This window comes from Glycine max, chromosome 18 (assembly GCF_000004515.6).
Source record: "Glycine max cultivar Williams 82 chromosome 18, Glycine_max_v4.0, whole genome shotgun sequence".
Taxonomy (NCBI): Eukaryota; Viridiplantae; Streptophyta; class Magnoliopsida; order Fabales; family Fabaceae; genus Glycine; species Glycine max.
The window spans coordinates 55,150,219-55,167,572 of NC_038254.2; the positions used below are offsets into that span (position 1 = coordinate 55,150,219).

At 32.5% G+C, this 17,354-nt stretch overlaps 2 protein-coding genes across 2 annotated transcripts; one reads left to right on the forward strand and one right to left on the reverse strand.

The window, feature by feature from the left end:
- Positions 1-46: 46 nt before the first annotated feature.
- LOC100796679 (probable WRKY transcription factor 3) lies at positions 47-6,505 on the reverse strand. The gene is made up of 4 exons (XM_006602870.3): positions 5,988-6,505; positions 4,324-5,048; positions 4,080-4,238; positions 47-597 (listed from the first exon to the last, which is right to left on the reverse strand). The coding sequence occupies exons 1-4, from the start codon at positions 6,381-6,383 to the stop codon at positions 315-317; spliced, it is 1,563 nt and encodes a 520-aa protein (XP_006602933.1). The 5' UTR covers positions 6,384-6,505; the 3' UTR covers positions 47-314.
- An 8,039-nt stretch (positions 6,506-14,544) lies between these two features.
- On the forward strand, positions 14,545-16,535 carry LOC100797216 (pentatricopeptide repeat-containing protein At3g29230). Its single transcript, XM_026126934.2, has one exon. It carries the CDS (start codon positions 14,631-14,633, stop codon positions 16,443-16,445), a length of 1,815 nt encoding a protein of 604 aa, XP_025982719.1. The 5' UTR covers positions 14,545-14,630; the 3' UTR covers positions 16,446-16,535.
- Positions 16,536-17,354: the final 819 nt, after the last annotated feature.

A 17,354-nucleotide genomic window follows, 5' to 3' on the forward strand; every position in this document is an offset into this window, starting at 1 on the left:
AAATTATATTCAGCTCTTCAATTTCATTTGTAATCTAGAACTGCCCTTACAACTTACAAGGATTATTTTATAAATTATATAATAGTAATGTTCGTACATTAGTTGAAATGATATTCATACCTGTAAACAACATCTTATACAACCAATTCCATAATTTAGATGTACAAAAGGTGTTACATACAAAAACTAGAAAACAATAGACATTGCCAACTATGAGTAGTGACTACACCTTCATATCCATTTCATCTTCTAGGCAACTTCATTCTCTTCATTCTGTACTTGGACGTGGAATAAGTGAGCGTGGCACCAGAATTTTATACTATAATTTGCTCTTCTTTTAAGCGCAAATGTACAGGTCTTTGGTCATTACCTCCAAAATCCTTATCTTTAAGCAAAGGATGCTTCTCTGGCACGACATTATGCGGTTTTAATGGCATTGAATTGCTACTAGCTGTGTTGTGGCTGCTGTTTCTAGCAGCAGGTACATCATGATTATGTTTACCCTCATACGTGGTTATGACAGCTTTGGGGTCCGTCGAAGCTCTCTCAACATGCTTACGCACGTTGCATCCAGCACTAGTGCATTTGTAATAACTCCTGCTCACAGAATTTCAGTATCAGATTACTGGTTATGAAATTGTTGTCAGATAGAAAGAATGAGTGGACTGTGTCCTCGTACACATTGACAAAATGAAGTTTGTATATCTTCATAAACAATTTGATAGATACCCATTAGTAGTTAGTTAGTTGAGTTTATGTTAGTGAGGGAGATAGTTAGTTAGGTAAGTTGTAGGGGTGGCAAATGGATGGATCACATCAATCTTAATATGTATATGTATCCTAATCAATCGGATCAAAAAAATCCATTTTCATCCATTAAAAATTATTTAATGAATCCAATCGATTTGAAAAAAAAAATCCATTTGATCCATCTAGTAACACTTTTTTCATGGATAAATATTCATCCAAAATATATATATTAAAACTTTAATTATTTTTAGTTCAAAAATAATATATTTTAAAAAATTCACAATACTTTCTAAAATAATAATAATAGCCCAAACAAAAGGCGTCTATACTTCCAAAAGGTTGTTTTCGACAAACCTCGACCAAGGCTAATTTTTGGCCGAGATCGGTCGAGATTATTTTAAGGCTGACTTCGATCGATGATGTTTTTTTGGTCGCATCGAGTAAGTTTTTTTTTTATCGATGTTAGCTTCGGCTACTTTTCAGCCGATTTCAGCTAGGGATATTTTTTTGTTCGAGGTCGACTAGGATTTTTCGGTCAATGTCAATCAGTGATGTCTTTTGATCGACATCGACTAGGTTTTTCAGTCAACGTTGGTCGGGACAAGGTTTGTTGGTCAATGTTAACTAAGGCTATTTTTTGGTCAACGCCAACCGATGATGTTTGTTGGTTGACATCAACCATGGTTATTTTTTTGGCCGATGTGACTAGGTTTTTTTTAGCGATGTAGGTTGAGACAATTTTTTTTGTTAGTGTCGGTTAGGGTTTTATCAATCGACATCAGCTGAGACTATTTTTTTGCCAGTGTCAGCTAAGGTTTTCTGCCACAGTCGTTTTTTGTCGTCGTCAACTAGATTTTTCAGGACGACATCAACCAAGACTATTTTTTGACTAACGTAAACTAGGTTTTTTCAATTGATTGGCAACTGGGCAATTTTTCAGTAGACATCAAATAGGCATTTTTGGATTATGTTGGTTGATGATATTTTTTGGTCGACGTCAACCAAAAAATAGCCCCAACTAACATCAATCGGAGAAAAAACATTGATCAATGTCGACAAAAAGACACTAGCTGTTGTCAACAAAAAAAAACAGCCATGACCAATTTCAACAAAAAATTCTAATTGAAGTCGGCCAAAAAAATGGCCTTGATAGACATTGACCGGAATGAAACCTTAGCAAACATCGACCAAAAATAGCTTTGATTAATGTTGACTGCAAAACATCATCAATCGACGTTAACCGAAAAACTCTAGAAGATATCAATGAAAAAAATAGCCCAACCAAAGTCGGCCAAAAAAAACTCTAGATAACATCGTCTAAAAAAATAGCATCTGTCGGCATCGCCTAAAAAATACCATCAGCCGATGTCGGCCGAAAAAACTCTGGATGACATCAGCCAAAAAATAACCCCAACCAAAGTTAGCTAAAAAAACTAGCCCACAATGTCTCAAATATAGCATCGACCAACATCACCTGAAAAACATCATCAGCTGACGTCAACCAAAAAAACTCTAGACAACATCAATAAAAAAATAGTCCCGACCAAAGTCAGTAAAAAAAACCCTAACCAACATCTTCCAAAAAATAGCATCGATCGACGCCAGCTAAAAAACATCATCAGCCAATGTCTATCTAAAAATAGCCCCAGTTGACATCAACCGATATCAGCCAAAATACCGGACTGATGTTTGTCAAAAAAATAGTCCCAACTGACAATGATTGGAAAAAATCCTAATCAACATTGGTCGAAAATTACTCACAAATTCTTTTATTATTAAGTTGGACCAATTTTGATTTAGTAAGTAATAATTAGAGGACCCATTGGATTTTAAAAATTAGTAGATGGACCATTAACCATCTATAAAATTAAATTGATGGATTTGGATCCATCCATTTTTTTTTCTTTTTTATAATGGATGGATACAAGATAAATGGATTCATTAGTCACCCCTCAGTTGGTTGAAGAAGTAAATCATGCTGCCAAGAGGGAGTGATATATAGTTATTTGGTAAAATAGAATTGGGGCTTGGGAGAGGCCCGGATATCTCAAATGTTCGAGGAATTCTTTGTAGAAATACACTCAATCAACGAAGAAAATCTATTTTCTTACATTTCTGATCCAGTTTCTATTACAATTATAGCATAAGCATCACAAGATGAGAACCCTAGCTTAAAGAAGGGAACAAACAAAACAACATTTCCAGTTGAAGTTTATCCTTTTCAGGGAGGGCCAGGGGCATGGGGAGAGGATTGAATCATGACAATAAGGTCAAACTGCTGGGCAACCCATATTGTAAGGATGTTAAAGGATTGAAGAACGAAACTTGAATATGATAATCCCATGATGAAAACAAGTAGTTACACAATGTCATACAGAAATGCATGAACCCATGTCAAACACTGACCAGGTGCTACTAATCAGAAATGCTGACTAATGCAACCAGAAACAGCACTAAAAGTATAGAACAACATCAATGTATGTAGGGGAATACGGCAGATTCTCCCAGGAAAGAATATCAATAGAGCAGAAAGTAAAAGAACATTATAAATATTTCAGACCCATATGAACACACACAATGCAGGAATAAAGACACATTTTTTCTGTGTACACAAGAGAAATTAATGTTTTTATTAAATTATAGGATGTCAGGATAAATTTCTCCATTTTTAAAATTAAAAACAAGATGGAAACTGAATTAACAACTAGAATATGTACAAAATAAATAGAATAAAAAAGTTCCTCGTGGAAAGCAAGCAAGTGGTTGTCTTAGTTACCAGATTCTTTCAGCAACTTCGCATATTACATACCAAATTTTCATCCCACTTAATAGATTCACTTAAAGAAAGTCTTGAGTTGCGACAATAATGTGAAGTGACAAACTGGATATTCATATCCATATGAATCCATACCCATACCGTATTCCCAGTGATTATTGGTGGACTTTGTCAAGTTATATTTCCAATAGTAATTTGTCAAGCATAACATTTGGGTTTATAGTCCCCCCAATCCCAATGCTTGCTTATAGTAAGTGACAGATAAAATCGTATAAATTATAATAGAGGCTGGGAGCCTTTGAAGCTGACACTCGGACACAGACAATCTTTGTAGTGCATTGAGAAATCAAAAGCAGAAAACATAATGAAGGGTTCTCATATGTTTGTTTAGCTTTATATCAATTAAGGTAATCAAACTCTATGCAGTTATTTATATGATTCCAAAGCAATAATTTGTTTCAGAATTAAGCACATTTTGTATTTTTGAAAGATACGAACCTAAGAAGCTTTTAGAAGAAATATAGTAGCATATAAAAATAATTAAATTAATCACCTTGGATGAGGGTTTCCCTTCACCACTTTCTGGCCATACTTTCGCCACCTGTAGCCATCATCCAAAAGATCAACTTCACTTCTTGTTTGCACAATGATTTTGGGTTCTGTGACAGTCTTCTGAGACAGAGGTACTTCAGAAACTCCAACATCAGTATTCCTGAAAAGCAGAAATTTAGCCTACATCATGAAGAATTATAGAAGTGGATAGCTGTATGATAAAGGATCAACATGGATAAACTTGCCTTCTCTTAGGGTTTGGCTCGCCATCATCTGCCTCTTCCCTATTATCTACAATACCCACTTCCTCACTCTCATTTGACCCAGGTAGAAGTTGCCTAGGAGCCCCTTGATTGGAGGTCTGGTCACTTTCAGGAACTGAAGAATTAGGAATGTTTTCACTTAACTTGTTTAATTGTCCAACCCAACCTTGTGAGTTTGACTCAGATTTGGGCTGAACAGTTACATTTCCATTTGAATCACTATTATCTTTGGCACGCCTATTTGCCTGAGGCTTTTCATGATTATGCTGGCCTTTATAGATAATTTCAGTTATGTGACCATCAGGAGCACGCTCAACTTTTTTCTTCACGACGCAATTCAGATGTGTGCACTTGTAATAGCTTCGTGGATACTCACTACCCTTAACCTGCTTCTGCCCATACTTACGCCAGTTGTAGCCATCATCTGCAGGTTTGTCAATGGCCTGGGAAGATGGTTGATATTTCTTATCAGCCTGTGAGAGTTCCGGTGCTTCAAGTTGAGCATTTCTAGGTTCTGATACACATGATACCACTTGCTGCTCTGAAGCTTCATTTAGAGCAAAAGACAGCTGCTGTACAGGTGGTTCAGTGGGAGCTGTTACTGAAGGCATCTGGTAATCAGCTTGCATATGCATATGAGATTGAGCTAGGACAGCTTGAGCTGTAACCTGTGCTAAAGCCTGTTGGTGGGACATCCCAAAGGGGCTCTGTATACATTGAATTGAAGAGATAGTGAAAACCTCAAACAAGTATATCCACCATCCCCAAGGCAAAAAGATCACATTGATAGTAATAACGAGAAAAAAACCCCAGCAGCACAACCAACAAATGATGTAATATGATACAAACCCTGCATAATTTCCCGGAAAAAGAAACAATTTTTTTACAAGGGAAAGACAGATCTTCAGTAACATTTATGAAATTTAGCACACAGTCAAGTAATGAATGAGGAGAACGCAAAGGTACAAACATTCGTTCTTAGAAGACAAATAAATCCAATCATTCAGCTCCATAGTCAACATAGACTTTGAAAACATCTCATTTGTTTTCACTAAGTGACTAGCACAGATTGTATTTCAGCCGCAAATTCCGTCTCAATTTTCTGTTGTTGCCAAAACACCCTATCAAAATTATCATCAAAGAGAATCAAGGTAATGCAACCAAAAATCATTTTACCACGACACATGATACCTCCAAAACTTTTGTTAGTGTGATCTAAAAATCCTATTCCTATGACTCCATTAATCCCTCCAATAATAGCAAAAGACTTCATTAATTCACATATTGAATGCACTAAACTCTAAAGATCAACTCCTTGTCTGCGCATAGGTGATTCCAAAACCCATAAATCCTTAGGCACTACTGAATCAGTCCATTAAACACATAACACATGTCACCTTACAGTTGTACTAAAATTCAGATCAAATCTGAATTGTTGAGAGTACCATGCTACTATCAGATTAAAAAAAAACACTGGTAAACCCCAAAATCACGAAACTTCAATCCCACATCCTCATCAACCGATCCCGTCCCCCTCTTTCGAAAAAATCACATCTTCACAAAAATCACCACACCCCTTTTGAAATTAATACACAAAATTTGTTCTTTTATGTTCTAAAAGTGCTATTATTGGTCAAATTAATCACCTGAGGGGAAAAGAAGCCAGGGGAGTTAAGAAACCCAGAAGGGCTCAACCCAGGTGGGACAGTGAAGACAGGGGAACGAGCAATGACCAAATTCATGGGTCTGCTCTGCTTGAACCCCTTGTGGGGCCCATCGTCGTCCTTGCCGGAGTTGTCGGCGGCGGATGCTGCGGCGGCGGAGAAGGCCATTGGGGAGGCCATAGCGCCGGCGAGGAGCTGCGAGAAGGAGCGGCAGTCGGCAGCGGCATCGGAGCCGAAGAAGCTGGAGACGAGGGTCATGGGGCCGGGGCTGGCGCCGCCGGCGGCAGAGAAGAAGGCCTCGGCGGAGGGACGCGGAGGGAGCGTGATGGTGGGGCGCGGATGCGGCGCCGTGCCGGAATCGGCGTTGGGAGTGTACATCGGTGGGAAATGGTGGAAGAAAAAAAAAAAAGAAGATGGATGGCAACTAAATGATGAGTTTCGTTTCGTGTTATCTTCAACACTCTGAGCGCAAAGTCCACTTGGTGTCCTGCAAATTCGATATTATTATTATTATTATTATTATTGGTATCGTGTTTGTTCAAGCTCTTTGTTTTCGGGTTTGGTTATTTTTCTTTTTGTTTGTTTTACGACATTCAACCTTTTTGCCGATTTTGACAACTATTGTTTTTTTAAATATAATACATTTTAATTATAAATTTTTTAAAAAATATTTAATTTAGTTGACAGTATTAAATTTATTAATAATTTCTTATTTTTCCAAATTACTTTTTATCTGTAACTTAAAATTAATATTTGACTTATTAGGATTTTGAACTTATTATATTAATTTTTTACCAAATTATTTTTTATATAATTAATTAATACGTGTTAGTCATTTTTCTCAACTCTTAAAAGAGAGAAAAAAATATTTTATTAATTTAACATTTATTATTTATTGACTACAAAAATTATACAGTAATTAAAGATATTGTGATAAAAAATTAATTAATACAAAAAGAAAATTGAAAGGAATTTTATAAAATGAAAAAAAAAACAAGTAATTTGGCCTAAAAATAATTAATAAAAATATTTATTTTTGGAATTTTAATATTTGACCTTTATTAATTTTTCAAGTTTTATTTATTTAATAAATATTTTAGGAACTTTTATTCAAAATATCTGTTCAACTAATAATTAAAATTTATTTAATTATTCAAAAAGTTATTAAACATTTAATAAATAATTAAAATTTATTTAAAAATAATATTTTAATATATATACATTCATTTAAAAAGTTATATGTTTAATACTTGTATATTATGATTAAGTTTATTAAATCCAATAATTACTATATTTAACAAAAATAGCATAATGTTTGTATCACTAAGAGGTAATGGTGTAAAGGATATTTTGGTAATGATTTAAAAAAACGAATTTTAACAGAAAAAGAAATAGAGTAAAGTTTCATATACTCTAATTTGTTATGAATGAAAGTGTAAAATTCAACATAAGAAAGAATAATAATGTAATATTTCTTTTAGAGGAAGGAAATTTAATTTATTTAAATATTAATTTATAATTTTTTAATTTTATATGTTATTAGAAATTAATAATTTTTAAGAATTTAAATAAAATAAAAGAGAGAGATATCATCTCCCTTCAATATTTTGCCAATTTGGATTTTGTGAGCATTTTTTGGTAAGTCTCACAAAAGAAAATTATTTTTTTCCTATTACTCTTCTCAGATAAATAAAAATATATATATTATTCTCTTTCTTTTTATTTCCTTCTATTTTATTTCTATAAAATAGATGGAAATTGAGAGTTCTATAAAAGAATATTCTAAAAATAATATATCAACTATAAGAGTTTGAGAAACCACCGTACAAGCAAGCTAGCAAACATGGTTTTGTTGGGATGTAAAAAAAAAATATAATGAAAAGAAACAAGAAAAGAAGAAAAGTTTTTTTAAGAACACATATATCCTCTTATGGAGGAGATCATGTTTGAGTCGAATAAAATAATTTGTTAAACTTAAATAATTTACGTAAATTGATTCCCGTGCTTATGCTTAGTAGTAGAAGAAAAGATTAAAAGTTAATAATTTGTTAAGCAAAATTTTAATAATGTTTAATTTGGGAGGGAAAAACAAGCTTTGAAAGTTAAAAGGGAGAAAAAAAGTTTTCTTCTCTCTTCAGAGAAAATATTTTGTGGGCTCCCGAACAAATTTCTTTCTCTTCCGAGTAATAAATTCTTGCAACAATAATACATGGATACTCAAGAGAAAAATATATATTTATATATATATATATATATATAATATTTTTATTATTTATCTTTTTCTCATCATATTACTTATCAATTATAAAAAAAAATGTAACCTATCATATATATTTTTTTTTTCTCTTTTATCTCTTTCTCTGTTTGAAAATACATTGACACGAATGAATCATGCATCTTTTATTTTTGTTATGCTAAACATTGAAATGCTTTAGAAATGTGTTACCTTTCATTAATAATTCTTTCTTCTATCTTTGTTAGATACAAAAAAAAAAAAAAAAACAGATCATAGTTTAACGTCCCGGCATCATGGTCACAGTGGGACACCATGCTTTCACAATTCACAAACACATCATGGTTATGACTTGCCTGTTACAAGACCTTCAAGATTTTTAATGATAATAATAACTTCATTAAAGGGGCCCATTTAACATGGATAAAATATACTACCATTAATTAACGGTTACTAAATATTCTTTTGTACATTACAAGGATATTGTTCAAACTTTAAAGTAAGTTAGTTTTCAACTTCTTTTTTACACAGAAAAAGAATTCGTTGTGCTTTAAAATTATAGATATATATAGATTGAGCCAAATTAAAGAAAAAAAGCTAAAACACTGAAAACTAATTAGTACCTTGAGATCATAGATAGAGAAAAAAGAGAGAAATATTTATATGATAAATGATGAAATGTGATAGGAAGAGAGATAGAAAAAATTAAGATTGTGGAGGAGATATTTATTAGAGATGTTGAAATATAAATATTTCAAATTAAACCATATATATTATGTTAGATTGCCGTTTTCTTTGTCAGTTTTTGTAGTTACTTTCATATGCATCATAATAATAAAAAAAATTATAGGTTTAATTTGTAATCAAGTTGAAGGCTAAGCTATGTATCTCACCCACTCATAAAACAAGTTCTCTCTTACATATAATTTTTTTTACCACTATAATTAGGATTTGATTAGTTGATAAGAAAACTTCAAAATATTTTACAATTTTTTATTCTTTAGATTGATAATGAAATTAAATCTAACTCGATAATACTTAAGATTTCATACCTTTCATACCTTTTTTAAGGATGTATTATATGAGAATCAAATCTAAGTCCAAGTAAATAAAAGTATTATCAACTCTCCTACCCTTAATAAGTCCAATTTGATACGTGTTTCATTTAGAAAAACAATATATATTTTTAATTTGCAAAACACACATTTTAGTTTTTGATAAAAAAAAAAGATGACATGTAAATATTTAGCTAGCATTAGTTGGAATGTCTAGCACTGTCATGTTGCCTTTCGTTTGTCACGTAATAAAAGTAGAGGCCATAAAAACTAAAAATAAAAACCAAACATACAAATACTACAAATAAAAAAAAATGAATTTACAATAATTAAAATTGAAAAAAACATTAACTTACATAAAATAATTTCATATTTACGCCTAAAAAAACTGAGTAAGTTTCTTCATATTTCTTCTTGTTTAAATTCTACACTAACTCCTCTCTTATACAATTTTTTCTTTAAAAAAAACATTACATTATATACTTTGGTAGAGAAGTTACTATTTTTTTCTATTGAGTGAGAAGTTACTATAAACAGTAAGGAAACAAGAAATTACATGTCATCTCAAGAAATTTCTTAAGAAGCATCAATATAATTTTATTCAAAATATTTTTATACTAGTGCCAATTGCCAAGAATACGTCAGTCTCAAACCAACACACGAGTGCGTGAGAGAGAGAAAATGTTGTAATGCATCTAAACATTGAAGACTACTTTAGAAAACTTTTTGCATGCATAACGATTACTTACTTTTTTACTGGACCAAATTAAAATCATGTAAAATTAAATGCATATCCTAACTAAAACAAAATTTTATTTAAAATCAATTAATTTAATTTTCGTAAGAAAAAATATTCGCTCTAAGGACCTGGAAGATAGTTTTCTTTTGATAAGACGGAACTGGGTAGGTGTACGTGCAGCAAGTTAAATCATCAATTCAACACCCTGGAAAGTTGTTGTGTGTTTAAAATTGACTAAAAAAAGGAAGTGTTAAATGAAGACAGGGTTGAAATGCTAAAAAAGGAAGTGTTAAATCTGAAAAAGAAAAATTCGATCTTTTTAATTTTCTTTATATTTAAATTAAAATACACAAATTTAAAGTGACTCACTCTCTCTGTCTCTTTTTTTTTTTTTTTGATGAAACGATCTCACTCTCTTTATTAAACATAACCAATCTTTTTAATTTTCTTTAATAAAATGTGTGTTTTAGCAAAAGAATTTCTCTTTCAACTATCTCAAGTTATCATTTTTTATTTATATATTTATTTTTTTATCGTTTATCTCTTTCAATTTATCTTCTTTTACTTCATATTTAAATTAAATTTCAACATTTATTTTTAAAATCATTAACAGTTAAAAATAACTCTATATAACAATTTATATTGTTCATTGGAAATTTTAAATATAGTTTATATATAAATATAATTATTTATTATAAATTTTATTCATATAAAATTAAATATTTTTTATTTAAATATCCATAGACTAAAATACTAATTATATTAGAAATTAGGACACACATATTGGTAGGCATTTTTAATACGCATTTCAGTAGTGTCGACTTTGTCGAGCTTAATAATTGTCTGATGGAGAAGGTTATTGAATAAAAAAACTAATAGAAAAGTAACTTTCCACAATAATTAAGGGAAGCCAAATGTGCTATTGTGATAATCACTTCTCAATGCAGTAAAATTGAAGTTGTATACTCATATAGTTCACGCGAGTACGTTATAAAGTTAGTTTAATTGAACGAAAAATACTTGATTGATGTATTTTTAAGAATTAGAGACCTAATTAGAAGACCTAATTGTATTTCTTTTACTTTAGCCGGAGCATATGAGAGCATGCATGTAGTTTTTTTCTTTCTTTCTCTTAAGCATGTATATTACCTAATTCAGTACTGATATACATTAATTAGAATGTGTTAATTATTTTTGTCAAAAAAAAAGAAAATGTTAATTCTCTATGATACAATGAAACTTTTACTAAGAAAAATATTTACATTTAACATCTGATATTGCCATGAATAGAATTAAAAAATAAAATAAAAATATACTAGACAGCTACGAATAAATAAGTCATCTAACTAAAGTAGCAATAAATACAAATGAATGCCAGCTAAAGGGACCAACGAGTACTGTGGTCCTCAATAGAACACCAAGTGGACTAAATATTAAAACCACATTAAATTGAGTTCACTATCACGCACTGTCAGCAAAATGATATTAGTAATTGGTACCCCAAATGCACTGTTTGATTCTCCTTTAAGTGTGTGAAATTTTTAGGACACGTTTATTTATTTTCTTCTTCACTCAGTGCAAATGTCACATGATAATATATAAGATAAAATTGAATAAAATTTAACGTATTAATGTAATATATCAATCTTACTATCATATATATCATTAAATTGTATAGTAAAAAAACTATAAATCTTGTTCCGGTATATGATTAAATGTCAAAAAGAAAAAAAATTGTGTTTTTTTTGTTAAGAGTAAAACTCGATCTTAATTTTATCTTTGATAATTGATAGAGTCGGCTTATCAATTCTAGTCAATTTGGGTGTTACTTTTAAAACAATAAAGTTTCTACAGTCTTAATTAATTTACATATATACTTCATACTTGTATGCATTATAATTATAATAATAAACAATAAAGTTGAGTTTGTATAGATATATAAACAATCTACACCACTTAAAAATTTGTTAAAGTTCCACACAACTGAGTGGAATTAACAATGTTTTCTTCTTGGATTTACTGTTTTAATTTGTTTAGTTGGTTAGAGGTGGGAGAGAAAACAAGCAAGTGTGTGAGACTTGTTGTACTTTGCTCCTTAAATATGTGATACTGTTTCGTATAATGCAAGTTGAGTTTGGTGAGTTGATGAAATTAATACCACACCACATTGCCACTGGCTTGCTAATTGATTCACAATTGGCAATATTTGGCAGCAATCACACATATAAACGTGCTTCCAACATCCAAGCAAGTTGCCAAATGGTACTTTCCTTATCACTTATCAGAGACTTTCGGTACTCAGTATCAGGCGTGAGACTCAACCCTACCTCGTCAACACACATCAAAATTATTGGTTAAATTATTCACTTGAGTTTTAAAAATTGTTTCTATTGTAAAGAATAGTTTTATAAGAAAAAAATTGTAGGTTTATAGGATATTTGGAAACTCATTGAAAATATGTAGAGAAATGATATGTTTTGAGATGTACAAATTATAACTATTAGTTTTTAAAAATCACATTCAAAACATAGAAAATCACCTTCAAAACACGAAACTAAACATGCTTTTATTCTCTACACATATATAAAAGGTAAGTTTTCTTCATACCGTTGAGAATACTAGAGAAAACCTTTGAACTGTATAAAACCATTATAAAAACTTCTAGCAACAACAAATTGTCACAGATATAAATTAGAGACTAGAGTTTACAATTTTTTTATATATAAGGACTAAAGCTTAAAATAAACATAATTATAAAGATCACATGAATATATGCTTTCGTAATCATCTTTGTTTTTAAAATATAAACTTCGCTATACAAAAGTTTCATAGGATTTGATTGTGGGTTATTGAAACCCGTACACAAGGGAAATTGTTAAACCATTCCTTCTAATGATATGTTATGTTATCATTGACTAATCGTCATCAATAATTTATAATATGATGTGTATACATGGAAAGCTAACCAACTGACAGCTTTCTTTTCTATCCTCCAAAAAAAAAAAACAAACAGCTTTCTTTCCTTGTGTACGAAAATGATTTATAAGAATTATTACGGTACGAAACTTACGTATTTTCTCTTAATCAGTGTTATTAGAACATTATTTCAAAAAAAAGTATCCTTAAGACTAAAAAAAACTTTAAAAAGAAATATATTTATTAAAATATATAAAATTGTGTTATACAATTTTTTTTTACATTTTCTTATGTTTTTACAATAAATATTTATTCATTTTAGTTGTTTAATCAATATCCTTGACTAAACCTCCGAGAATAATATCAAACAATCAATAATTTTTTCTTTTATTTTGATATTTATACCTTCTTATTTCAAAAGCTTATCATTTTCGTTATTGGACATAATTTTTAACTTTTTTATTTATTTAAGATGTTGAACTTGTCCCATTATATTCACTTGTATGAAAACTATGAGAAATAAATGTTTAAAACAAAAAAGGCAACAAACATGTTAAAAGGTGGGAAAAGTGAGCCTCATGAATAAATAGAAAAAAAATATAATATTAGATTTTTGGTTTTCCAATTACTAATGGGACTCACTTTTCACACCATTTTTATCATATTTGCTTTCCTTTTTCTCTAAAAATTAGTTTGTTCCAATAATTTCATGCTTATAAATATAATAAGATAAGTTTCACATTTTAAATTAATCAAAAAATGGTTTAAAGTTGTGCCTAAAAATAAAAAATGATGTTTCTATAGTTTGTTTTCCTTTTTGTTTAAAGTTGTACCTAAAAATTGAAAATAATAAGTTTTTGATAAAGGATTAATGTGTCGTTAACTAAATAAATATGAGACCATTTCATAATTTTTAAAATTTAGGAAACCAAATTAAAAACAAGAAATAAATTAAGTGATAATTCTTATATCTGGACCTAAAAAACTGTTAAAACAATGACACACAACATACCTACACACTTACATGTGACAACAAAACACTTTATCAATCATATTATAAAAAACTTAACAACAAATATTAAATATGCTAATAGAGAAATCATTAAAATGAAATATGCCACGTGATATAAATACATAGAAAAATTGAAAAATCCAACAACTACTAAATTGACAAATAAAGAAATTATGAGAAATCAAAACAACATGCGATATACATACAATTTTCAATATATTTATCGTTCTTCTTGCTCTAAAATTAATATGGTAGTAATACGAAATTCTGACATAAAGATCAATTTAGTCAAATTCATACACTTTAAAAGATTGAAGTGAAACTTTGTGCATGGGAAAAAAAAAACTAAAACAAGATATATTTTATAATTTATAAATACTAAAAACATCAGGAATTTTCAGTGGTTAAGAAACTGTTATAATTCAAATAGTTAGTAAACAAGTCAATCGAGTTGATGATTGCTTCACAAGAACATTTAGGTATCATGCTAGTCCACATACCACATGTATTTGATTTCAGTCCACAGTATTCAATTGAATCATAATATAAATTTCTTATTCTAAAAAAATAAACAGTACTAAAAACATATAATAAATAAAAAATCAAATTGTAACGTAAGGATAGCGTCGTAGTCGTTGGTGCCCATTTGCTATGCACTGTGTGAGTGGCGATGCAAATGCAAGTTCCGGTGGGAGGGCGAGTCCCCACATGGTTCTCTCGGCGAAGACTCCTCGAAGAGAAGCTCTGCGACCTCCACAAGTGCACCAATTTGGACTCTGTGAACCAAATCCACGCCCAAGTCCTCAAAGCCAATCTCCACCAAGACCTCTTCGTCGCTCCCAAACTCATCGCCGCCTTCTCCCTCTGCCGCCACCTCGCCTCCGCTGTCAACGTCTTCAACCACGTCCCCCACCCCAACGTCCACCTCTACAACTCCATCATCAGAGCCCACGCCCACAACAGTTCCCACCGTTCTCTCCCCTTCAACGCTTTCTTCCAAATGCAGAAAAACGGACTCTTTCCTGATAATTTCACGTACCCTTTTCTCCTTAAGGCTTGTTCTGGCCCCTCCTCGCTTCCTTTGGTCCGAATGATCCATGCCCATGTTGAAAAAATTGGTTTTTATGGGGATATCTTTGTGCCCAATTCGCTTATTGACTCCTACTCCAGGTGCGGGAATGCCGGGCTTGATGGGGCCATGAGCTTGTTTTTGGCCATGGAGGAGAGGGATGTGGTCACTTGGAACTCCATGATTGGTGGGTTGGTCAGATGTGGTGAGTTGCAGGGTGCGTGTAAGCTGTTTGATGAAATGCCTGACAGGGATATGGTTAGTTGGAACACCATGTTGGATGGGTACGCCAAGGCGGGGGAGATGGACACGGCGTTTGAGCTGTTTGAGAGAATGCCTTGGAGGAATATCGTCTCGTGGTCGACGATGGTTTGCGGGTATAGTAAGGGTGGTGACATGGATATGGCGAGGATGTTGTTTGACAGGTGTCCGGTGAAGAATGTGGTGCTTTGGACAACAATAATAGCGGGATATGCTGAAAAGGGGCTTGCGAGGGAGGCAACGGAGTTGTATGGGAAAATGGAGGAGGCTGGGATGAGGCCCGATGATGGGTTTTTGCTTAGCATTCTGGCGGCGTGTGCTGAGTCTGGAATGCTCGGATTGGGGAAGAGAATTCATGCGTCTATGAGGAGGTGGAGGTTTAGATGTGGCGCTAAGGTGTTGAATGCGTTTATTGATATGTATGCCAAGTGTGGTTGTTTGGATGCTGCCTTTGATGTCTTTAGTGGAATGATGGCAAAGAAAGATGTGGTGTCTTGGAATTCCATGATCCAGGGGTTTGCCATGCATGGACATGGCGAGAAAGCACTTGAGCTCTTTTCTTGGATGGTACAGGAAGGTTTTGAGCCAGATACGTATACATTTGTTGGCCTTTTGTGTGCTTGCACTCATGCTGGCCTTGTTAATGAAGGGCGTAAATACTTTTATTCAATGGAGAAAGTATATGGGATTGTTCCTCAAGTTGAGCATTATGGTTGTATGATGGACCTTCTTGGACGCGGGGGACACCTAAAAGAAGCTTTCATGCTTCTGCGCAGCATGCCTATGGAACCAAATGCCATTATATTGGGTACTCTTCTGAATGCTTGTCGGATGCATAATGATGTAGATCTTGCAAGAGCTGTGTGTGAACAGCTGTTTAAGTTGGAGCCATCGGACCCTGGGAATTACTCCCTTCTGTCAAATATTTATGCTCAAGCAGGAGATTGGATGAATGTTGCCAATGTGAGGTTACAAATGAAGAATACAGGAGGTGAAAAGCCTTCTGGGGCTAGTTCCATAGAGGTAGAAGAAGAAGTGCATGAATTTACTGTATTTGATCAGTCGCACCCTAAATCAGATGATATATATCAGATGATTGACAGATTAGTACAGGACCTCAGGCAGGTTGGATATGTTCCAATGATACATCAGTAGAGATGAATGAAAATCAAATTGGTTGCATTATTATGTAAGCACAGCTGAAATGATGCTTCAAGGAATGAATATGATTTTTTTAGTTGAGCACAGTGCATTGCTGGTTTACTAAAAACAAGTAAACAAATCATTGTATTCATCACTACCACTGGTTTAGCAACAAAGTTGTATGCATGGCTCATGGCTGAACCTATGCTTCTGGTGCAAGCATCACAGTACGGATCCCAAAAGCTCTGCTTGCAGCATGGCGTGATATCTCTTGCATGATTTTGCCTAACACAGTAATTGCTTGGTTGTTACAGAATGAATCTCTTTGTTGGTTTGGTGATCCCAACTTTGTCAGAATTTACATGTCATCAGTTGGTTGTTCGATTTTGTGTTAGGAAGTTTTTTTACGGTTTTACCTTTTAAATATGTTGGGGAGATTGAAAGAAAGACTATAATATTGATGAGCAGGCAAAGAACAAGGTTGTATGCATGGCTGAACCTATGCATCTGTTGCAAGCATCATCTGCATTCCTACTAACGCTGGCAGGAGCTCTGTTGTAAAGTCAAAGAAAGGGAAAATTGTGTAGAGAAAATGCTCTAGTTCTTCCTGTCTACCACTTATTGTAAAAAGAAGCTACACTTAACATATGTATACTGGGTGACAATTCGACTCTTGACTCTACCAATATTTCTGTGTACTGGTTTTTGGCATGGTACCAATCCGGCCCTTTTTATTAAACTTGAAACATCTACTTTTGCAAGTTTATTTCCAGAGCTACTTGCTACCTCTAATCTACACGTTGTTCTACATTTGTCATTTTTGTTTTTCTCGGTGTTAACTTCTCTCAGCCTATGCTTCTTTATTTTATCTCTGTTCATTTCTCTTGATGACCACAGATCTCGTGATGACTAATTATGCCA

Coding starts and splice junctions, on each gene's coding strand:
- LOC100796679 (XM_006602870.3), bottom strand. CDS start 6,383: ATGTACACTCCCAACGCCGATTCCGGCACGGCGCCGCATCCGCGCCCC. Junction 5,049..5,987: donor CTGGCTTCTTTTCCCCTCAG/GTGATTAATTTG, acceptor CAATGTATACAG/AGCCCCTTTGGGATGTCCCA. Junction 4,239..4,323: donor GAGCCAAACCCTAAGAGAAG/GCAAGTTTATCC, acceptor TCTGCTTTTCAG/GAATACTGATGTTGGAGTTT.
- LOC100797216 (XM_026126934.2), top strand. CDS start 14,631: ATGCAAATGCAAGTTCCGGTGGGAGGGCGAGTCCCCACATGGTTCTCT.